Source organism: Athene cunicularia, assembly GCF_003259725.1.
Source record: "Athene cunicularia isolate RWA chromosome 5 unlocalized genomic scaffold, athCun1 chr5_part3, whole genome shotgun sequence".
Lineage (NCBI taxonomy): Eukaryota > Metazoa > Chordata > Aves > Strigiformes > Strigidae > Athene > Athene cunicularia.
Window position 1 is genome coordinate 7320383 of NW_020799103.1, and position 23622 is coordinate 7344004.

The 23622-nt window shown below is 38.7% G+C and overlaps 1 protein-coding gene across 12 annotated transcripts in view; it reads right to left on the minus strand.

Moving 5' to 3' along the window:
• The window catches only part of NAV2 (neuron navigator 2), a 417220-nt gene that overhangs the window by 17533 nt on the left and 376065 nt on the right, over window positions 1-23622 (minus strand). For 9 of the 12 annotated variants that reach the window (XM_026850747.1, XM_026850744.1, XM_026850738.1 and 6 more), the window contains 12 exons: window positions 22567-22727; window positions 20274-20462; window positions 15042-15094; window positions 12961-12984; window positions 12767-12841; window positions 8252-8335; window positions 7186-7297; window positions 6571-6716; window positions 4351-4359; window positions 3780-3952; window positions 919-1072; window positions 221-380 (listed from right to left, as the gene is read on the minus strand). In XM_026850747.1, the coding sequence (XP_026706548.1) occupies window positions 221-380; window positions 919-1072; window positions 3780-3952; window positions 4351-4359; window positions 6571-6716; window positions 7186-7297; window positions 8252-8335; window positions 12767-12841; window positions 12961-12984; window positions 15042-15094; window positions 20274-20462; window positions 22567-22727 (1340 nt within the window). The remainder of the gene's footprint in view (window positions 1-220; window positions 381-918; window positions 1073-3779; window positions 3953-4350; window positions 4360-6570; window positions 6717-7185; window positions 7298-8251; window positions 8336-12766; window positions 12842-12960; window positions 12985-15041; window positions 15095-20273; window positions 20463-22566; window positions 22728-23622) is intronic. The other 3 variants (XM_026850748.1, XM_026850745.1, XM_026850742.1) reach the window with 1 other exon arrangement.

Consider the following 23622-nt stretch of genomic DNA (forward strand, 5'->3'; position numbering starts at 1 on the left):
AACATGACTCTTTGCAGCTGAGGTCATAATTGGACAACTCTGATCTAGGGTGTAGCGGGCCTATGACGACATTTTAAAAGAAGGCTTTGTGCCAGCTCCTGACATATTTCCACACCTCAACTGTTAATAATTTTCATGCTTTCATTTTTCCATGGCTAACCAAACCAAATCTTCCAAGTGCAGGATAAAACCTGCCCACCGCCTTTCTCATTAAACTCACCGAGACTGGTTGACTCCGTGAGGTTCAAACTGTGTTGAGAGAGACCCACTGAATGTCTTGGAGAGGATGAAATGGAAACCTGAGACTGAGCCCTGCTACAGCTGCCGTGGTTTTCAGATTTCAGCCGATCATTTTCTGCTTTTAATTTTTCAATCTCACTCTTGAAAAGACAAGTCAGGAGTTAGAAGGCACAGTGAAAACATGCATAAAAGACAGCAATGTAAGTAACTTGAGAATAAATAGTAGATTAGCAGAAATGCCATTTTCATAATATTTTAATTTAGTTAAGTAAATTAATTATTTTAATTATTACAATGTCCTTTCCATGAAACTTTTCAAAGTATCCTAGAAAACATAAACATGTGGGAATCTACTAAATACTGAAATGGAGCTACATTAAAGCAGAGAGCATGGGAACATTTTTTAAGAGGTTGCTGACAGTCAACAAAATGACCTCCACATCGGTTTTTAGGGTTGAAACAGGTACAGTTGCAGAGCTGAGGGCAGCAGAACTCATGCATTCGAGCTGACCTTTAATGAAGGTCCAAGGTTTAACACTGGCACAAAGCTAAACACAACTTTTAGTGAGCATTCAAACACTTCAAACTTACCTTCCTTCAGATCTTTACTGTGTGGCAGGTTGGCCAAGCATTAACAAACCAACAGAGACTGAAATATTTGGGGTGGTTATTTCTCACCTGCATTCTGTTCATCGCCTCCCGAAGCTGGTCAAGCTGATGAGCAGAGCTCAGGGCTTCTAGACGAATATCAGTCAACTTCATCTCCTTGTCTCTCAGCTCATTTCGTAACTGCATGACCGTTTCAGCTTCGCTGTCAGTGCATTCAGAAATACTGGAGGAGAGTGAAAAACAGTCATTGAACAAGACCATTTGTTACTTTTCAGATGGTGCTTCTCCAGCATTTATGAGTAAAGGAGGAATAAACCCCTTTTATTCTGCGTGAAGCAGGGAACAGTGTTGTTTTATTGAATTAGTGATACCATAAATCAGATATTAAATAGGTCATGGAAACATAAGAGACTAGTGAAACAAATATGTCTGAGGGTTATTTTTCTTTGATCAGCATGTGAAACAGAATTCTGGAAATCACCTACTACTGGATAGTCTTCATTTCTTTCATGGTAGTTGCCATAAAGGAAAATTTCTAAAGCCAAAATCTAAATAAATTAAGGGGGTGCAGGCAGTAACAGCAGTTGGTTGGAGATTGATGAGTTTACAGACAGATTTAAAGCTCACCAGGTGTGCACAGCTGGGTTTCCCTGAACTGTTCTGGAGGGCTTTGGAACTCTACACCTATTCAAGTGTGATAAATTCCTCCTCACTTTAAAGCACTCATGCTTAAAAAATTTTTGGTGACATTTTCCTTCACTCCTCCCACAAAAAAAAGATTCTGGATGAGTAACATTTCAGCACTTTCATAAGTGTATCTATATAAAGATCAACTACACAGCTGCACGCTTTGAGGGAGGTTTCATATAAAATGCCTCTTCTTAAATCAAGTTCATTAGAGATGTTTTCCCCACTAAAAAGCCACTAAGCCAAAATACACAAATTTTACTTGTGCTCTAGCTTTCCTGCAGTTTGCATATTTACTCTCTTCTCATGTTTAGCCTTTTGGCTTTCATGTCAAGATGAGACGCATGCACAGAGCATTCTGAATGATGATAGATGGGATCATCATTTGACAGTTTTCAGGCCTTAGATTTCTAAAGCACAGTTTGCTGTAGTCACCAGAAACTCACTGAATGAGGCTCAAGAGACTGGATAAGCTTTAAAAAAAAAAAATCATGAGGGATTATCATCTGCTACTAACATTTCATCGCTATTGTATAGCTGGAAACTTGCTATTGTTTTCACTTGTTCATGTGAAAACAGGTGACGGGCAAAACTTCAGGTTTGGGTATTCATTGAAACGCATTTGATCTGAAATCAGGCTGGAAACTTTGCATGACATCTACAAGGTCGTAAGGCTGTCAACTTTCTGTATTTTTTTATCCCACTCAAGCAACAGAGCTGACAGAATTAACATAAAATCTGTTTTATAGTTTTCCAAGCACGTTCTAAAACGTGAGTTTAGACACAAACAGTGTGTAAGGCAATAATTTACCTTTATTTTACAGGTGGTCAAAAAGAAGCCTCACGACTGCCCGTGACTTCCCCACAAACATAAAATAAGTTAGGCAGCAGAGCAGAAGTCCTGACTTTGAAGTTTACATCTCATTCTCACACAAACACAAGCAGAAGGGTATGGTTTGGTCACATAAATAAGCTTGGACAATAGCTTGCTGCTACGCAAAGGAGAACACTTGTTTCTTGCTCCTCTTCCCCAGCCTGCTCCTGGCTGTGCTGCTGTTACGCCCCCATGCTTATGCCAGCTCTGGCACCCAGCTGAGTCTGACCAGACCCCTGAGCTGAGCCAACCCAGAAACCTGGGCAAAAAATAACTCTTCACATGTCCATCAAATTATTTTTCACATAATTTAGCATGTTGCATCAGCTCAGAGGAGCTGTCTGAGAAGTAGCAGAGCCAGTGCAAGTGAAGGAGCAGGCACAGGCAGCTGGGAGGTACAAAAGAAAAAAAAGGAGAGGATCATCTCCATTCATCAGGCACAAGCTGTTAGAGAAGTTCAGCTGCATCACTAAACCACGCTGTTTTGATTTCCAGTAAATCCTTACCTTTATCTGAATTTGTCAACTTAACTGGGAACTCATCATGGCAGATTAGTGCAATATGTACTGTCTTAGCTAACAGAGAAAACAAAATCCCAGACTTGGCCTGGCTTGTTTCATTAACAGCAAGAAATCCAATTAATTCTGCACTCCAAGGTCACCCTGGTTATAAATACTCTTCATACTCAATATGTTCTGCTGAGAGAGCACCCCAATGAAATATTAAATGATACTACAGTAACAATGCAATGATTTTTGCCTTCCTGGACACTGATGCAAAGGCACTGGGTTGGGAATCAGATTTATCTTTAATTTATCTTTAATTCTCTGAATATATAAATTCCGCTTTCCTGTCTTCTGCCTGTAATCTCCCTTGACCATAGAACATTCAAAATAGGCAGTAGGTGAAAGTGTGATCTTTGCTCATTCTTTTGCCAGTATGACAGGGTTAAGGATTTTACCCAAAACACTTAAGGCAAAACACAACCCTCCCCTGGGAGATAAGGTAAGTGATGCTTGGGAGAAGGACAGAGCAACGGCAAGAGGCCAGCTCCGATCTACAGGATAATCCTGTCTGGCCCACCGTGTTGTCTGCTGTGGCCTCATGGTGAACAGTTGGGTCTGGCAGTGCACTGAGCTGAGCAGCTGTCAGACTCCTCCATACAGATGTGCAGATGATCAGACAGAGAAACCAGAGGGTGCAGGACAGTGTAGGGTACTCTGCTTGTTTCTGTAAAGTGGCCTAGAGATGTCGATAAAGCTAGCATGGAAAACACTGGATCTTTCCAAAGCACGATACTTCTCCTCTCCTCTACTAAGGCAGCAAGACGCCTCTCCATTTTCTATTTAAAAATTATAAAACCACTTACAGAGAGTTGGAATGGGAAGCTCTCAGCAACGGTGTTGAAACAGTGGAGTTATGGTGTGGGAGTTTTGGCGAAGAAGGTAATGAAGAATCAGTCATCTCCTCAATATCTGAATGAGAAGATGCTGACTTGGGAGATTTCTTCTTACCAAAAGCTTGCTTGAAGGAGCTGCGTAACTGAAAAAACAAGACCACAACAGTAGGCACATCATTAAGGATGAAACCAGGGAAAAAAGGCCACAGAGTAAAAACTCTTAACATGCAAATACTCCAAATGATACAGCCATACTCACTTATATTTTAATATGGGTAAAAAAAGAATACAAAAAGCTTTTTTCCTTAACTATTTCATGAGATTAATAAGGTCAATAGGACTGGATATCAATGCTTCCCATTTTTAAGATAACTATTTTAGAGCAAATTCTGTTCAGTGCAACAAGCTTTACAGCGATGTTTTAACAATTTGCAGCTATAATGTAACGTGGCTCAGACAAGGTTAAGGATGCTGAAATGGTTAGTGATGTAAATGGATGAGTTAGCTTTGTATCTCATAGTTTAAAGTAGGTCTTCCTTACCTCATTGACCTGCCGGAAGAAGCGCAAGCGAAAGGAAGCGGGGGAAGGAAAAAAGACATGTTTTAACAGATAAAGCCAGTGATAAGGAAAGCTTTGGATTTCTAAGATAAACATGACCAATAATCAACAAAGAGCAACAGTTACGTTAAAACTGGAACCCCTGTATTTTCCAAAACCAGGTGTTTCAGACAACATACAGTCATTTTTTAATTACCTGGGGGAGACACCAGACCCAGATCTCTTAACCATTTAAATTATATTTTCTCCTTGGCTCAGACAGAATGTTCTGGCTAACAGCCAAGTTAATATTGTCTTTTTCGTCACAAGAACAGGTATTTCACCAGGTGAAAAGACCGAATCTTCTCTACCTATCGGCAACTAAAATAACCTTTTTTGATGTGACTGTCACTATCAAAACAAAAAGAAAAGAATGAATATTCATGTGATTAAACTGATGTTATCCCAAACTTACAGTTCAACAGTTAGTGTTCAAGAAGCGTTTGGACAATGTTTAACTTTAAGGCTGCCCTATATGGAGTCAGGGCTTGGACTTGATGATCCTCATGGGTCCCATCTAACTCAGGACACTCTACAAGCAGTGTTTAAAGCTATTGCAAATTACACGTTGCAAACAGGCTGGCTTACTGTGAGCTGAAAGTTATTCTTAAACTAGACAAAGACTCCTACGGTGAGAAATGTTGAAAATCTGGTGTCTCAGCCCTGAATGGACAGCTGTGTTGTTTTCAATATATAGCAAGAAAATCTTGGCTGAGAACTTCCTCAGTATTTGTGGAGTAAACAAAGTGTAAATCAGACTCAACTCATATATTTTTCTTGGTAAATGACTGATTTAATTTCCAATCTTCATTTTACAGCAATGATGCATTTTTAATAACGATAAAAATAGTGTCCTGCTTTTTCCACTTCATGAAAACTTTACTTATTTCTCTTTATAATAAGATGTTTCCTTAACCTTCTTTAAAAATAGTCGTCTGACGAGGAGGATGTGTAGGCTGATGTAGGATATCTACTAGGTTACAATAACAAAGAATAGAAGCTGAAGTAAAAATTTTAAGTGTTTATCTTAACTAAGGCTTAATGATTACAAAAGGTTTGTGTCACAAATTAAGAGTGGCTGGCAATTTAAAAGTTACAGCAATTTACTCTGTCTATAACTAATGTATAACCCAGCACAAGAAGGATTTGGAGATGACACCGTTTCAATTCAACCCATTATTTAAGGGGCAGAGTGGAACCACTGCTGTTATGAAGGAGCAGGCAAAATATCAATATTAAACCACTGTGATAAGAGAAATAAAACCCAAGAACCTGCTCAGGAAGCTGTTTCTTACAGTTCAGTTTTATAAACATTTCTGAGAGGCTACTGTGCAAATACAAAACAACCTTTTACCAACTCAAACCACATTTTGTAACTATACGGATTTATCTGTTCCCCCAAAAGATCCAGGGAGATTTAAATTCAGTGGGAAGGAAGTGGTGGATTGCTTTACTGGCTACAATAAAGGATCTAGGGACTTTAGTCCAAACTACAATCAGACTAGGTCACTAAAGCAGTTATGGTCTAACTCAAAATGGAGTTTAATATTATGCACCTTTCCTCCTGTACAGGGTACCTTGTACACACTACATGATAAGCAAATAAGGAAAAATGGGACATGAAAGTTAAGTATTGCAAAATCTTGCAAAAGAAATGTCCAGCACCACAGACTTTTAAAGACTTAAAAGTGGTTTTTTGTTGTAGAACTCCACAGTAATGTTCAAAACACAGTTCTTGAAGTGTTTAACATGTTCACTTAAAAGAAAGCCCTACGAGCCAAAAAGAAAAAAAAAATAAAGTAAGAATGATTTCTCATTTTGGATTTGTTTTACTTTAATAACAGACTTCGAGTTTTCCCTAAGGGGTTGGACACCGTATTACTTTTAGCCAGAATTGATCTTTGACAGCTATTTCTAATTTAATACTGGCCTTTTGGCTATTAAGCTAAAATTCAATCCTAGACAGAGTCAACACAAGCATATACATCACTTACAACTCAATTAAGCCTTCAAAAGAGAGTTTACACAGGATTTAAAGAGTGCATAGTCCTTGTGCTGACCTGTTGCATGAGGGAAGGAAGGAGGAGCTGAGAGGCTAGATTTCACCCTGCATGTTCCGACAATTTTATATAAACCTCACGTAATCTGTTAAAATACACTCACCCAGTTCTTCCTCTTCTTTTTCTTTGAATCACTCTCAATGTTGCTCCCCACACTGGAGTGACTGGTAGCACTGTTAATACTGGAGACACTATCTGAAGAGTGCTGCCTCCGGATCCGCAGGTCTGTGGGTTGAGCAGCTCCAGGTCCTGCATGTGAATAGAGGTGGTGTCAAAATTATGTAGGAAACTTGATAGAAGTGTAAATTGCTGGGATAAATAAGAGAAGTGAGTTAAGGCGGGACTGCATTCAGACTTTATATTGGAAATTACTGAAAACACCACAGAAAATAAAGCCAAGCGCTTGAGAGCTCTGAAATGGGGTTCTCTACTCCTTGCTGCTTCACATCAGTGTCTAAATGGGTGAATTACTACATGCTTATAATAAAAAAATTCAGTGAGCTCACACTGAAGGTGGAGTAGCTTTGTTAAAATGCCTTCCTGTGTATTTAACATACTCATTTACTTCCGTAGAATCAACTGCGCTGTTTACACAAATACCCATTTCAAATCCCCACATCCAAAACAAGTAAATCTCAACGGTTATATGAGCTATTACCAAGAGGTCTGAAGTCCCATGAGCACAGCACAGTTGCTAAATGTAGTGCTAGTTTCTCACCTTTGCAGTTGAGCTCAGGTGTGTTGATGACTCCATTGATGGCAGCCTGGGCAGCAGCATTTTGCTTCTTCAGTAGTTCAATAGTCTTCCTTAACTCGTTCAGTTCTGAGTCCTTGAATAAATTAAAAAAATAAATCAGTGATACATGTCTTATGAAGAGCAGCTAGGGAACTGGGGGGGTTCAGTCTGGAGAAGAGGAGGCTGAGGGGAGACCTCCTGGCCCTCTACAGCTGCCTGACAGGAGGGGGCAGAGAGGGGGGATGAGTCTCTTGAACCAAGGAGCCAGCACCAGGACAAGAGGGAATGGCCTCAAGCTGCCCAGGGCAGGGTCAGGCTGGCTCTGAGGAAGGATTTCTTTGCAGAAGGGGTTGTTGGGCGTTGGAATGGGCTGCCCAGGGCAGGGGGGGAGTCCCCATCCCGGGAGGGGTTGAAGAGTCGGGTTGACCCAGTGCTGAGGGATCTGGGGGAGTTGGGAACGGTCAGTGTGAGGGTCATGGTTGGACTGGAGGATCTAACTGTTCCAAAGAAGCCACATTTCAATCTGAACATTGGTAGCTGATAGACAATTTATGGAATATATATGTACAACGAGATGAAAATGAGGTTTGGTATACCTGGGGAAGCACAACCTCAACAGGCTGCAAAATAGCTTTGTTATTACAACACCAAAAAAATGTACGTGCTTTGTAATACAGAAATAATATACAGTCAAGCACACTGTCCAAAAATGCAATACTGCCTGCCTTGCAATGATTTTTCTTGGCGTTTCTCTTGAACATGCACACGTATGGATGCACTGAGAAGAAATCTGTTACAAAAATATGCAATACTGAAGACTTGTGTCCAAAGCAACAATTTGTAGGAACTGATCAGTTGCCACAACATGCCAGTGCAGAAAATGAGTATTTTATACAAAATTTTTACTACATTTTACTCTGTCATCACAATTGAGGAAACTAAGGTGGACAGTGTATGTAATTTTTTTCTCCCCACAACTACAAAAGAAGCATGAGCAACAATGCTAGAAGCAGAAGTTAAGACTTCCCCAAACACTTTTCAAGCTTGCCTTTTGTTCTGCGGTCATTGTCAGGCTCTGCAGTCTGATCGTCATGTTGCCCAGGCTCTGCTCAAATGCTGCCACCAGGTGAGCCTGAAAGTTGAACCATACAGAAGTAGTTTGTTCTCTCCCCCCAAAACAAGAATATTTCTGCAGGTATTTAAACAGACCACCTACTGCGCTGCATTGTTTGTTGTGTAAACAATACAGAGGAAAATAAAGTGATTAGAAAAGGTCAAAGGAGCAGGGCATATACTGTGAAAATGTTTGCAAATGAATTAACAGGAACAATTTAATTGTGGAAAATTAGAAACGCCAAAGGTAACAGACTGATTTCAAAATTTTAGACAATGACAGCCCTTCCATGTACAAGTGCTACTAGCAGCACACTACGCAGCGATGCAGTTTTAGGCTAAACCATGCTCAGCATCTGCTGCTACCAAATGCTTCAGGAAACACAGATGTAGGGAGTAACTCTGTGACCTGGCACATCGGTAGGAGATTTCCTGGAGATGGCTCCTCAGTCAGCTGCTACATCCATTTCTTTGATACTATTATTTCAACAGCCAAGACGGTTATCTCAGACATAATCCAACAGATTTTTTCCCAGTTCAGAATTCTCATTATTGGAAAAAATGTGCAACTTGACATCCAGGATACATCAAGAACAAAACCCCCTCCTGGGTCCCTAGGAGTAAAGGCCCTTTGAAGAGTCACATCTCAAACTAATCCAGTTCATGTTTTTTTCTCAGTTGTTTAAAGCTGCTTGGATTTTGTGATAAATAGAAAATACATTTTGCAAATTTGTTGAAATAGATTCAATTTCTTTTTTTTTTGGAAACATCTCACGGATTAAGTAACTGAGGTATTTAAAGGACACTTTAGAGAATACATGTCACCTGAAAGTATTCCCAATACCAAAAAAGCACAGAAGGATGTTCTTGGTTATCTAGCCATGTCCTCAGGCTATTGCAAGCAAGGACATAAAGAGACCTCCCATCACAAAATGTAGAGAGGAAAAAGAGACAAATCCACTCATATTTCTAAACATCTCCTGCTGCTGCATTTTTGAACTCAGACTTGAACTTTGACTTTTTATGTGGGCCATTATTAGCATGTATAAGGTTACTGGGTGATAGTTTTGAGGTATCCTCACACAGTTAACTCCTGCCACAAAGCTTTTCGCAAAAAGTTTAGATCTAAAAAACCCCCAAAATGTCACTTAAAAGTTTTAAGTGGATACCCTAAAAAGTAAAATAAAATAGAAAATGGTAAATAAAATATAAAACAAGTTTTTAAATAAAGGAAAGCCAGGCAGAAACTTCCCTCCAACTAGACCACTTATTTTGCTTGTGGCTATTTAAAGCAAAAAGACTCTGAAAGACACAGAGGTGGAGCTCCTCACTGTGCTATCCCAACAGGAGAACTCTGAAAGCAAGGTCAGTCAGTTCGGTCTGGAGATGCCTCCTCTGCAAAGAGGGACAAGGATGGAGGCAGAACTGCTGCAGCACTGCAGCCAGTCTGCCAGATGCTTTATCAGCTGATACACCTGCACAACCTCTAAGGCTTGTCCAATATTTGCATGCACCTTGCCTGAAACCGAGATCCACGTGCTAAATAATCATCCAAAACCTCCTCGTGCTTGGCCAACTACCCATCCTTCTTTTCCCAAGAAGCACTGAGAACCGCATGTTGATTATATTGAGAATATCAGCTAGGAATTGAAAAAGACTGAGAAGTAAAAGGAAGGAAAAGTAGATTGAGAAGATGGAAAGGAACTTGATAGAAAGGAACTCTGTTTCTGGTGCGATGACATGGGTCTGTTTTATAGATATACATGTATATCTATATGCATGTGCACAAATAACTAAACACAGGCACAGTTCAATACCCATTTCTCATTAGCCATAACAATCTATACTAACCGTGTAAAATATTTTATTTCTCTATTAAAAACAATTCTACACACACAACGACAAGTAAAGTTGTGTGAAATCTTTCCAAGTGGAAAAGGACATTCTCTCACCTAAATATATACAGAACAGCAAAACCTTTCACAGAGCTATTCCAGACTTATTCTTCAGCAGCACACAGCTGACTTGTCCTAAATAACTGTTCTCACATTCACAATGAAAACAAACATGAGCAGTACAATAACACGGGGATGTGCATCTCTCATTCCCATCAGCCTCTATGAAAATAAGCAGAGCAGAGACTGTGAGAAAATAGCAAAAAGTAATTTAAACCCTCACCCTACACATGTATGAAAACCTAAATATTTATTTTAAAAACAGAGATTGAAAAGCTTCTGTTGGCGAGGATGGACAGGGAACAACAAAACTGATATTCAGGAATCCTCAGCAATACCTTGCAAAAGCAAAAAATACATGGGCAAGTGGGACCACATGGATTAATAATTGGATATAAACCCTTAATGTTTTGAACTGAATCTTAAGAAAAAGTTTCTCTTTGAAAATTGGACCAGGCATCTTGAAATTATTCCTATCTGGAAGTTGTTCAGTGAGCTATGGAAAAGAGTTATCTTCACTTCTTAGTCGGAGCAAAACCTATTTGAATTCTTGCCCCTGATGGCCTGAGAAGCATCAAAAGCTGCAATGCCTATATAGGAAAACTGAGGAAAAAGTTAATAAAGAGATTAATTCAAATTGTCTAGAGTTAAAAACATTTTATTTTTAAAAAAATCTATGTAAAGAAAATGTCCATAAAGCAATATCTTAACAAACGGCATTGATTAATTAGTCTTAACTTTTTGGGGAACAGACCTGGCCTCTTAGAAGGGAAAAGAAGATGTTCTCTGAAAAGAGCTGGCTAGAGACTGAAATATATTACTAGGACAGTTATAGCAACACCTCTGTAGCAGGCTGTTGCTAATTTAAGGACAAATAAGGGGCAAGTCCAAGTCTAAATAGCACGAATAAAACACTTTAAAGTTTTAGCGAAGTGAATGAAGAAAAATGGAAAATTATCAAAATAATAAAGGATGCTAACTTTTTGGGGTGAACACTCTCCCTCCCCAAAACATCCCTGAAACAAAAATGTACAGCAGCACAGCATATGTTAAAAACTATTCTCTGCAAAGACAGTGGTAGTAACCACACATAAATTCTTGGGCAAATTCTGGCAGCTGGAGCAGGCACAGAGTAGCCTGTGCTACTCACTACTCTTGGAGACAAGCTACTAACTCCTGTGTTGAGTAACACCCTACTGAATCTGAACGCTGCATGCAGAAGTACGCAGCAAAACAAAGGCAGAGCTAGCTGAGGCACAGGTGACAAGTTCTTTGTTTGAAGGACACAATCTGAGGTATTTAACACCACAATAAAAAATCTGTATATGCAAGAGTCTGGTCCTGCTTTCTCACACGTAAACAAAACTTCTGGGTGAAAACCAACTCATGTATCCAGTCCCCTTTGTATTTGAAAGGTAAACATAAGATCTGATTTTGGGGGAGATTTTTACCATTTTTTCTTTTCCTTTTGGGAAAGTGACTGAGTGGTTACATGCGCTCAAAGCCCTTTTATTTGACTTCCCTATTAACTGAGTTCTTGGTTTGCCCTTTCCATTTCGCAAGCTGGCTGAAGCACTGTGATGCCTGCAGTGAACACCACAGTAGATTTCCCCTCGAATCCTCCTGCTCAAGTGCCAAGTTTCACATCCCACCTATTCAGAGAGCTGATGGACAGCAATATCCTCTTCAGTACCATGTGTTTTGATGTTTACTCATTCTCACCAACTAGGATGTCAGTATGATTTGATTTGATGACTATTCACCTGCAGCTTATTTACTCTAGAACTGCTTATTTTTCTAGTAAGCTTCTGTTTTGCAGATTTCTGCTATCTGACTACAGCGCAGACCACATAAATAAACTTGCTCAGGGTCATACATACTGTTGTCTCAACACCTCCTGGCCCCAAATCTTTTTTTCACAAGTGTCTTCCATTACTTATTCCTCAAATTCCTCCAAGCAAACAAGCACAAGTCTTGTCTACACTAGTTAAAAATCAAGCATTTCCATTCTTTAGGCATAACTTTAAATTAGTTCTCAGAGCCTCTTATGCCACTATCACCTATCATGCCATCAGCCCATTTCCTCATGCAATAGCTAAATACAATGCATTTCAACCCACATTCCTACCAGTTCTTATTCCTACCAATTATAACATCTGTACCTCACCCCACCCAAAATGTCAAAGCAAGACGCTATTTTTAAGAAAAGACTTAAGAAAAGAGAAGACCCTGCTTCTCAAGATGGTTTACATACACATAAAGCCAAATGAATATTATAATTCAGTATGTGAAGAAAAGCGTAACACAATTCAGTAGGATAGAGGATGTTGTATTTGGAAAGGTCCCACATACAGGCAGTCATTTTTTTAAACACATTGGTAATATGAACCGAACCTTATACACATGAAATCTTTTTGTCACTTAGAAAAACTGAGGTAGTAATTGGTGCATTAAAGGCATTCCCTGTTAGTGTTTGTTCTCAGAGTTGTACTCACATTGGCAGTCAACTGAGTTGTCAGAGCTGACACTTTTTCTTGGGATGCATCCAACTCTCTTCGCAGCTTGCGAATCTATATATTTTAAGAGAGCACTTTATTGCATCATAATATGGAGAAATAAAATACGAAGACAAGAAATGCAGAGTGTCTTGACAGAACAATTACGCCTGTTAAACACGGTGTGCTCTTACCTCTGACTGGCACTTCTCTTCAGGCTATAAAATAAAAACAGAGGAAAACACATGAGGATATTACAACACAACCAGCCTGACAAATTTATCAAATTTTTCATTTTTAAAAAAAATTTCAAAAACTCAAATGTGAATTTCTTATTTTGGAATCCCACTTCCATATTCAATCTAAAATAATCTCCTAATTTACTCATTCTTCATGAAAAACAAACCAGGCTGCTAGTACAGTTGTTCTCCCTGCAGGAAGGAATTTGGGCTCCCCTTCTCAGCTTGCTGACCAGTGCACCGTGGAGTCTGAGCTGTGGAAGGGTGAAGTCCTGGCTCCATGCATAAGGGACTGGATGAGGCTCTGAAGAGCAGGACTGTCACAGAACAAGGATGATCCTAGGCAATTCCCTTCCTCTGATGCTCAGCTCTCCAAAGGACAGAGATCATGTTTTTGCATTCCAAAGTGGTGTGAAAAAAAAATAAAAAATCCCACTTGGGTGCTGCCTAGGCACTGTGGTGATGAAAAACCGAGGACACACTAGTTAACCAAGGATGCAAAGTGGATGTACCGACCATCCGTTGTGGTCTGCATGATAAAACTGTGGCTCCTATGGCTTGCTTCTAACCAAAGAGATCAGCTAAAGAGAAGTATATGGTAAGGAGTTACACACTCCACTGTCCTTATGTAAACATGTCCACTACCAGCCACCATGAAAATTATACCCATCAAACCACGCTATTAAGAGGCGCTTGTGCTTGGGCAGCAAGCACATAAACCAGAAGCAAAGACAGCAGCTGCCGAGGGCTCTGCTTGTGGCTCTCAGGGTTATAAACCAGAGGAAAAGGTCTGCTCTTCACCCTTCTGGTACATTATCTGGTTTGGCTTCATATGGGCCTTGCTTTGAGGCAAGGTCATAATGAAAGGTGGTAAATTTTCAATTTATTATCAACGTCTTAAGGCCATGTTACACATGTAGCCTCCTAACGTAAAATAATGCTAAAAAACACTATGCTGGCGTGACAGACTTCATAGACAGTTATGTATGACCTTCCAAGAGCAAGTTCTTCCACATACTCTTGTATTACACGCTTGTTTCAGCTGTGGATGTATGGTAAGCATGAAGCTACATCATACTTGCACAACAATTTGAAGATCCCATTCAGTTAACATGTATTTCAGAAGTAATTATTATCCACTGTTTTTTGAAAGGTTGTGCTTTAAGAAACCCCCCCAAACTATGATCATAGCATGCCAGGAATACATAAAGCACCTTTAATCTGGCTAGCCTGGACAGTTAGAGCAGTGAAGCCACTGGGATTTAACCATCAGTGCCAAATACTTCTGTACAGTCTTGTGTGGGCTGGAACTTGCCATGCCCCTGGGCTGCTGCCATCACCCCAACTAGCTAGAGAAAAACTAGGCAAGACAGGTCTGCATGTTGCAGCCTCACCTCCCCACTAAAGCACACGTATAGTTGTAATTTACACGGTCTTCCATAATATACATTTAAATGGAAAATCTTTCATGAGACTGTGAGAAGAAAATAAGCAAACGCAACGTGTGTTTAAAAAAACCTCCCTGTATTTTCAAACTCCAGTAAGCCTTATTTTAGGATCAGATAACCTAAATGAATACATTTGGAGAAAATATTACCGGCATAATGTCTTCTTTAGAATTGTTAAATTCTGTGTATTAAAAACTTAAAACTTATTTAGTAGCAAATCATTAATAGAGGGCTGGAATGACTCTATTCAGCAAATTCTGGGGTGCTTTAGGTAATGAAGTTTAAATTGCCTCACATCTACTGAGGTTCTTTGTAGCAAAACATACAGTGTAGTTGTAAAATACTGACTCAAAAAATAAATTGCTGCTTTTAGGCCATTAATGTCTGTGTTTAATGAAGATACTGCTAAATACCCACAGACATCATTATGAACATAAACACTTCTTTTGCAGTCAGCATTCAGAACACAATCAAATGAAAAATGCTTTTTCTTCTCCTCTCGAATGGCAAAAATAATTAGCAGAATAAGACCAGTCAATTCAATTATTCTGATCAGTAAACCCAAATTATGCATTTCAATATACTCACAGTTGAATAAATAGATGATGTACTGGACACCAAAGAAAGAGAAGAACCATGCACTAAAGGAAAGAAAATAAACACAATGAATATAAATACAGTAACCACACAGTGGAATCATCATAGATCATCCACTGACAACTACCAGCCTACTGAAGAAATACTTTTACAAATTTCATCATCCATCATAAACTTAATTATATTACTGCACCAAACTGCACAAGTTTGAAGAATGCATGGCCAGGTAATACAATCCATAAACTCTGATTTGGTAAAGCTGTTTTAACAAATACTTGTTTTGGGGGGAATGAGATGTGGTCAAGAAGATTGGAAAGAATAGCTTCAGTGAAGATTTGTTCAGAAATAGATTTCTCTGGACAGCTTATTTTAAGCCCTTGAGAAAGGGCTTCATCAGCAACAAATTAACTGAAATGCAGGAGAGATTACGGAAGTATATGTGACTGCTACATCTTCAGTTTTAGATGAGCCTGAGGGGGCAGGCTGTTTTCTTCAGCAGACCAAGATGGAGATGTCCCGAGAGGACCAATATAGCCAGCTCTGGTATATAACCAGATGCTCCAGAGGAAGACATGGAGCACCCAGGGCAGAAACCAGTGTCTGCTTTCGGGGCTCTGAACGCTCCTCTGGATGTAGCTGTAATTCCTTCTGCTGATGACAAGGGAGTGCTATCATGGGTGTCCATGAGCTGAACATTCCCTATCCTTGCAGATTCTTTTCATCTTTCTTTAAAGCAAAGACATTTCTTTAACAAGGCCCAGTTCTTTCTTTCAAAGAAAAATGACCCGAGTGAAAACATGGCTACAAAACCTTTCCTTGAAAAGAATCCTTTTAAAGAAGTTTTTGTATTTAAATACACATTTGCTAAAAGATATACATATACATTGATTCTCAATCACCCCAGTATTAGGATTTACATATAGCATCATTTAAATTTCAATTATGCTATTAAAAAGAACTACCTGAAGCTATTCTTTCTGCTACTGAAGCATGTAAAATTATCTTTATTTTTAGTATGAGAAACAAAATACATTTAACTGAAACTTCCCACTCGAGCTTCAAGTAACTTCATAAAAATCATAGGAAATCATGTTAAATCACTTCCACCCCCATCTAATACCTCCAGCCTCCCCAGAAAAAAGTTCAGAAAAGCTGCCATTTTGCTCTAACTACCTACTGCAATTCTCCTACGTTCATAATAAATGGGCTTTGCTTTCCCATTGACATTATATCCTAAGGCAAGGCTGGAAAGAGAAGTAAACAAAGTCTAAGGTGGCTTCTAGAGGAATTTAAGACAATTTAAAAAAACCCACAAGAAAGTGAAAAAGACTCACACCCATTTGCTTTTTCTGGTTAATCGTATTTTCAATTAAAATGATCTTTATAGTGAGATGTTAAGGACTGTAGAAAGAACATAAAAATAACTAGCGTGAGTCAGACAGGTCTGTCTAATTCGTGTGCTCCATCTCTGGCTGCAACCTCAGCGCATGTTTAGGGAAACGAATGCAAGAAGGAGGCAGATACTTGGTGATTTTTCCCCAGGTATATCTTTGTATCTTCTGGGAATCGTCAGAGATGGAAATCCCTGAGATGGAAACTGCAGTCAGACCATTATTTTTCATAGTTGCTGTGACCTCTCTACCATTAACTTGCCTAACCGCTTCTGAACCCACTGACACATTCTGTCTGTAACAAAAAACTCTTCTGTGTTTAGAAATAGAATTCTTTGCAATTGTTTTAGACCTGTCACTGAACCACTCAGTAAGTTCCTTGAGTTCTTCCCCACCCTGTGGTATGACAAGTAATGGATAACTGACCTCTTTATAATGCACTAAATTATATATTATCACCTCCCTTCAGTCATTGTATTTCCAAGCTGAAGATTCCCACTCTATTTTAGCTCTCTTCATATGGTAGATGCTATGCATTAAGATCTCCTTGTCACTTTTCTTTTTACCTGCATTTTACCCTTAGGACCTCTTTCAAGATGAAAAGCCCAAGGCACAGGCAATATTACACAAAGGCACCAATGGACTCATACAGAGAACATATTCTTTTCTGGTTTGCCTCTCTATATTCTTCCTTTGTGCCGTTTTTACTAGCAGAGATGTTGTCAAAAAAGCAGCCATACCAACTGGCCAGAGAAGAAACAGATCTCCTTTACAATGGACTGGGACACACACATTTCTGAGTTAGCATCAACTGCAATTTTTAAGATCACTTTGGGATTTAAAGGAGGAAAGAAGACTCAAAAAAAGGGAAAGAACATGTAACTCTGGGAATCATACTCTTGCCTTGTAAAACATCACTGCCACGCTGTTTGAATGTGTATATAAATTGAGATTTCTAGTATAAAGGACAACTAAAGAGTTAATATTTTTGTGCAATTTCTTTCTAAAGTATCTGCAGATGGCTACTTTAAGGCTATTTAATTAGGAGCCTGAAGGCAGTTATGTTCTTGATGTGATTCCTGTTTTATGCAGTTAACATGCATCTGCATGCAGGCTACAAACCCAAATTGTTTTGGAGCTATTATTTTAAAGCACTATAAATGCATATGCAAGCACGTATCATTTTTAATGTTAGAAAAGAAGTGGTCTCGCCATGATGAACTGTCCAAAGGGCAGAAAGAACGACAGGTACTGTAGTCAGTAGCAAAAAAAGGAATACAAATTTATACCCCAAATACAACGAATTTAATTCCTTTCTCAGTAGGAGGTTGAAGCACCGGGGTGAAGCCAGCAGCAGCACAGCTCCTGGGGAGGGCTGATGGCCAGGGAAGCGGGGAAATTGGATAGCCAAGAGACCACTTCAGTTTTAGGCTGTTGTTTTTTTCCCCTGAAGTTCTGGCCAGTTTGGAGGCTGTTGTTGCTGGCATCTCTCCAGTCCTGAAACCCTTCCTACCGAAAGAATTACGCTCTGCAAGGCTGACTAACATTTTGACCTACATGCTGCACTGTGAGGAACATGACTGTACTTTGTACTGCGGAGACAAAAGACAAAAAAGGCTTTTAAGAATAAATCCTGGCCCTACTGATGTTAATAAGAATAAAATGCCTTGTAATCTTATGTGCTAATAAAAAAATAAGAAGTAAATTGGTAAGCTTTATTTAACACCTGGATTTCTGCTTCATTGACACTGGCTGATTGTGTAAAATCAATTTGTTCATTAACCACAAATTTAATTCCCGTAATACTTGTTGATCTATTCTCTCAAGGTGAAGGTGGTTATGTATCCATGCTTTTCGATCTGTTCTCTCATTCTGTGAAAGTGAATTAGATCTACAGGTTTGAAAGCACAGGACAACATATATGCCATATTCAGAACCACTTGCCCACTTGTAACTTGTGATTCCCTGAGAAATTAGCAGGAGATAATTAAGCAGGCTCTTCCTGCCTTCTATCTTTTTCCAGTGCTGTCAGGTCCATAACTTGGTAGAGTTTTCTTGTGACTTTGTTTTTATTTTTTTTTTTAATTAATGAAAAGTACTTTGCAGAACATGTCACGTAACCCTTCCCTTTTCCTTTTCTTCTTTTTTTTTTTTTTTTCCAAATGGTTCATCCTCAAACATGTAATACTTATTAAATATTCCTCCAAACTAGCCTCTTTCCTGGACAACAATTTCTGAATTGTAAGAGATAGTTTAACCTCCAACATGCCAAAATGGATTTACTGCGATCTTAAGCACACTTTAAAAGATTAAGGTTACAATTTTTTTGAGGATGTCTTCAATAAAACCTGTGTAAGCTTTGCTGTAGTAGTTCTTTCAGTAAATCTAAGAATAACACAGATGCAGTGATCTAAATCCATTCACAGATTATATTAAGGAACTCTTTAGTAAAAGCAGGACTGTTCATCACAAAATGGAATTCAAGTATCTGGCAGTCTTTGACTGTTCAGGATTATCTAGCTTTCTGAGAGCATGGCACAAACAAAAGTTAATTCTGGCAAGGACTGAGTTTTTCAGCCCTACAACATCATGCTAATAGTTTTCAACCCCTAATGAAGATCCTCAGCCATGGGCCTCTATAATACAATTAGATGGAGTTAGATGGCAAAATTCAATAATGAATTAGCCCTGCATCTTTCCAGAGCCATAACCAATACGGATCTTCTACCTCTTTCCAATGGCAGAAAACTGATGGGAGAACCAGTATCTCCAGGAAGGCACCTTGGGGCTCTTAAAGGCCCCTACAAGCACTCAAGTGTGGCTCCCAGGCACGCCTGGCTCTAGGGGAGCAGCAACAGTGGGCCACTGCTATTAACACTGCTGAGCAAGTGCAGGTCTTCAGCTGTGGAGGAAGCAAGCCAGCCAAGGCTTGTGTGACCTGTAGTGGCAAAGTACTTGATAGCCAACCAAGCTCCCCATCCTTGCCAGAAAGGAGGTGTAAGATTCAAGAGAGCTAATGCTGGAAGAGCTTCCTACGACCGACCTTCCTATGAACCACTCCCAGAGCTCAGCCCACTCTTGACTTCTCAAAGTCCAACAGTTGAGGGTTTTAATGTGTTCTCATAGTTACTCCTGCTACAGCCATAGGGTTGATTGATCAGTAGCAATCAAAGTAAACATTTATTTATAGGTAAATTACTTTTTCTTCTTATATTTACATGGGCTTCTTTTATCAGGTATGATAATGCATTTGAAAAGACAACAAGGGATTAAAAAGATGTTTTGAAGAACTACTCAGGTCCCTTCTGTGGAAGCTGTGTGATATCAACACAGGACATTCAGCAGAAATGAAAAGTAAGGTCAGTTTGAATACAGATTATATACTGGAAAGATTAGCCAGGATAGAAACAACAGTCTGGTTAACACCGACTATTTGTATTACAAAAATAAGTGCGGAGGCCCAGGTCCAAGAGAAGAGCCCTATTCAGGGAAACACTTTAATATGCTAACTCGAAGCATGAACTAGAGTCATTCTGAGATCACTAAAAACGAAGCAGAGGATGTGTTTAAACAACTTCTTGAACAGTGATGGTCTAGGCACAGCACTTACAAGCTTTTCTATGTCCAACCAGAAGGATCACTGAATGAGTGTCATCAGAACAACAATGACTAGGACTGAAGTTTTATCTAACACTAAGAGCTTCACTCATAGAGAAGTGTGCTGCAAAATGACCCCTATGCTGAACTGAGAAGCACCAAATTTATACTTGGTTTATGTGAGAACGACATCTTCTGATTGTTTTCCTCACCATCACGTATTTTTTTTACTGACCTTCTTCAAAGCCATCGCGGAAAGAGCCAGACCGGCTCATTGTTCTGCTTTTCTCGTCCAGGGACATCGAGCTGTTCCTGAAGCGTGTATCACTGTAGGGGTCATAAGGACCATCTGCATTGGACAGGCTGTGGGTCCGCAGCATGGTTGGATTTGACAAGCTCATCTGGGCTGCAGTGGTTGGGCTTGCTATAAAGTGAAGAATAACCATCAATTTATTTGCGTGACCACAAATTTTAATACTTAATTTTTGTTTAACTACCAAATTTTTTTTTTCTTTAAGATACAAATTTTTGATGTCATCCACTCCAGGCTTCATTATTTTTCTGAATTTAATGAATTAAAATAAGAGGTATGCAAATCAAGCTCGTGAATAAGCAAACTCAAGTAAATAAGGTCATTTTAAACACTGCGTGATGTGTCTAAGCTTCTACAGGCAAGCTCAGTCAACTCATGAACACCTTGTAGGCATGAACTAATTAACCATCATTTAATTTGGAACAGTCCTTCCTCAAAAAGGACTAAAATGCCCAAAGGAATTTAAACTAGTGTTTGGCCTATATAGAACAGGCCTTATGAACTATCTCCTTCAAAGCCTTCAAGTTCTCAAAAAATGACATTTTTCTATGTATTTAAGTCACAAATGTTAAGAGCTTTAGTTTCCTAATAGTTGTGTATTTCAGAATTGCTTCTTTCCACTATGAGGAGATACGAATTATAAAAAGATCAAATTTCCCAATACTCTCTCAACCACTGTATAGAGTGCAAAACATCTACTCCAGTTTCACATTTTTTAAAAGAAGTTTTGTGCTAAAACTATACCTGCTATTTACTCAGAACTAGTTGATTTGTGCAAAAAAGGGAACAACAAAACTGCTGTTCCAACTGGGAGGCTCCTCTTAGTGTGCTGTCATTGCCAGTTTCTCTATATAGCATCAACTGATACAGACTATTATTGTAGAAGATAATTCAGTTTAAAGATGCTCAACTTTCATATCCACATTTGCTATTAAGTTAAACACAGCGACCTCTCTTGACTCCAATATCTCCAAGCTCTTTTCTTACGAACACAGAAAAATATCTTCTTTTTTTTGGTTAATTGATTGTGGCCAAATAGCTTTTGAAGATTATTAATGTGAATAATCTTCAATAATTTCCATAAAGAGTTAACTTTCTGGGCTCAAGACTACAATTTTTTTTTTTTTTTACCATTAAGGTACTTTCATGACAGTTTGTTAGCTGTTGGCAATGTAATTACACTGTGTGTATATTCAGCTGAAATTCTGTTAAGTGTCAGTTTATTTAAAGCTGTTTATTTAATCTGTTTCTTTTCATCGCATTCAAAGAAAGGCTCTGAAATGTCACTGCTGCAATTCAAAACTGCACTAGAAGCAAGTGACCATGTAAGTTGCTGCAGATTCACAGGACACATGGAGTTCACAAGAACAGGCTTAGCTGTTTTGCATATTACTTCTTTACTGTTCTACAAAAGGTGGAGGGACTTCTGAAAGTCAAAAAGAAACAGAAAACGTCTGTTTGACATAGTATTTTCCAAAAGTCACAACTTAAAGAATATATATATATATATCTCCTGTTAGGACTGATTTACATACCTAAACACATTGCAAAGGCAACAAAGTAATATTAAGCAGCACACCAGAGATGAGTGCTACTAGCACTTTAAATTAGGTTATTTCAGCTGCTGATATGGTCAACCAAAATCTGCAATGCTTTATGGAGCCTGTCAATCAACTTTTATTGTTTCCTTCATTTAGTGTTTACTTTTATCAATATAATTAAGTGAAGGAATGGTATCTTTTCCTGACTTAAAATTCTTCTGACTTCTATAAATTATTTCAGACTGAGCTTTATGCAACTTTCCAACACCTGAAAAATACATACAAAGATAAAATATCTTAAACTGATGAGACTGGCACATACAGTAAGTAATATGCTTGGATTTCAAAACAATATTACGAAACAGGTAGGCAACATCTTAAGTCCTTTAAACACACCAATGTGTGATATTAACAAATAGCATTACTGAATAGCTCATAATTTATATTAGGGCATCTGATTAATCCCAGAGAAGTATTTTCAAAGAGTTACTGCAAGTATGCCACCTTTGGGCATACAAGATAATAATGCTAATTAGTCACACTCATTTCAATGAAAGTGCTTCCTGATGTTGAATGAGGGACTGGAGCTGCTGAAAGATAATTATATGGTGTAATATGCTATTTTCAAGACACACAATGTATTGCTATGACTATTCAAACAGATTATTATTCACCAAGCTGTGAGAAGTTAAATCTAGTTCCAGAGGGTGATGTTATGCTGGACCCAGATGAAAATGGAGAATTGCCAGCAGTATCCTGAAGTCCTCCTGCTGAATGGGACCGTAGCCATTCTTTTGCATCTTCTTGATTACGGAGTTGGGAGGATGGAGTATACCTGCAGAAACAAACCGTTTTTTTCAAAATAAACTTTGACATTTGTTTAAAATTAAAAAAAAAAAAAAAAAAAGAAATGTCACAAGACTTGGGCAGGAAGAAAGATGGAAGAACTCTCATATGAAGTTTAAGGATTATATGATATAAAACAAATACAATTATGAATTAGGGAGCTGCTCCAAGCTGTTCTAAGCTGTTACTAATTCATTCCACCTCTGGTGAAAAAACCCCACAAACTCCTTTCCTATGGCTTCAGTAGTAATCAAACTAGTAGTGAACAAAAAGCTACAGTTGTGCACTGCAGCATTTTAGAATAAAATACAGCATTATGTATGCATGATTTAAAAATAACCATAATTTGGAAATCCTTTCCTTAGGTTATGCCAAAATTCTATCACTATTTTAATATTTTGGTGCATTGCTAAACTTAGTTGGCTTTTTGTCATATTAAAACAAAAGTCAAGTCAACAAAGCCATTACCAGATTTTTCAACAAGTTGTGACTCAATAATTCATATTCTAGAGACAACAGCATAAAGGCCTGTGGAGGTGTATCCCATTTAGTTCAGAACTAATAGCATTAAATCATCAGAAAGAAGAGTATGGTTATTTTTTTCTGAAGGCAAAGAAAACAGCAGAAACATTGTCTATGCCAACATCAGTGGCAAAACACCCACTGGCTTCAGCTAAAGCAAAGTTTTAAACCTGCTTCTGTATATGCCTGAAAAATAGGTGTTACCACAGGTGTTATGTGAAATCCATGATAGGGTACAGGTATCAACAGAAAAAAGCATCATGGAAACACTTGTCTGCTGATAGATTTCAGTGACTGCCTTACGCTATGCCACATGCTTTTGAGAAATATTTATGAGTTACTAGCTCTTCTTCCAAAAGCTA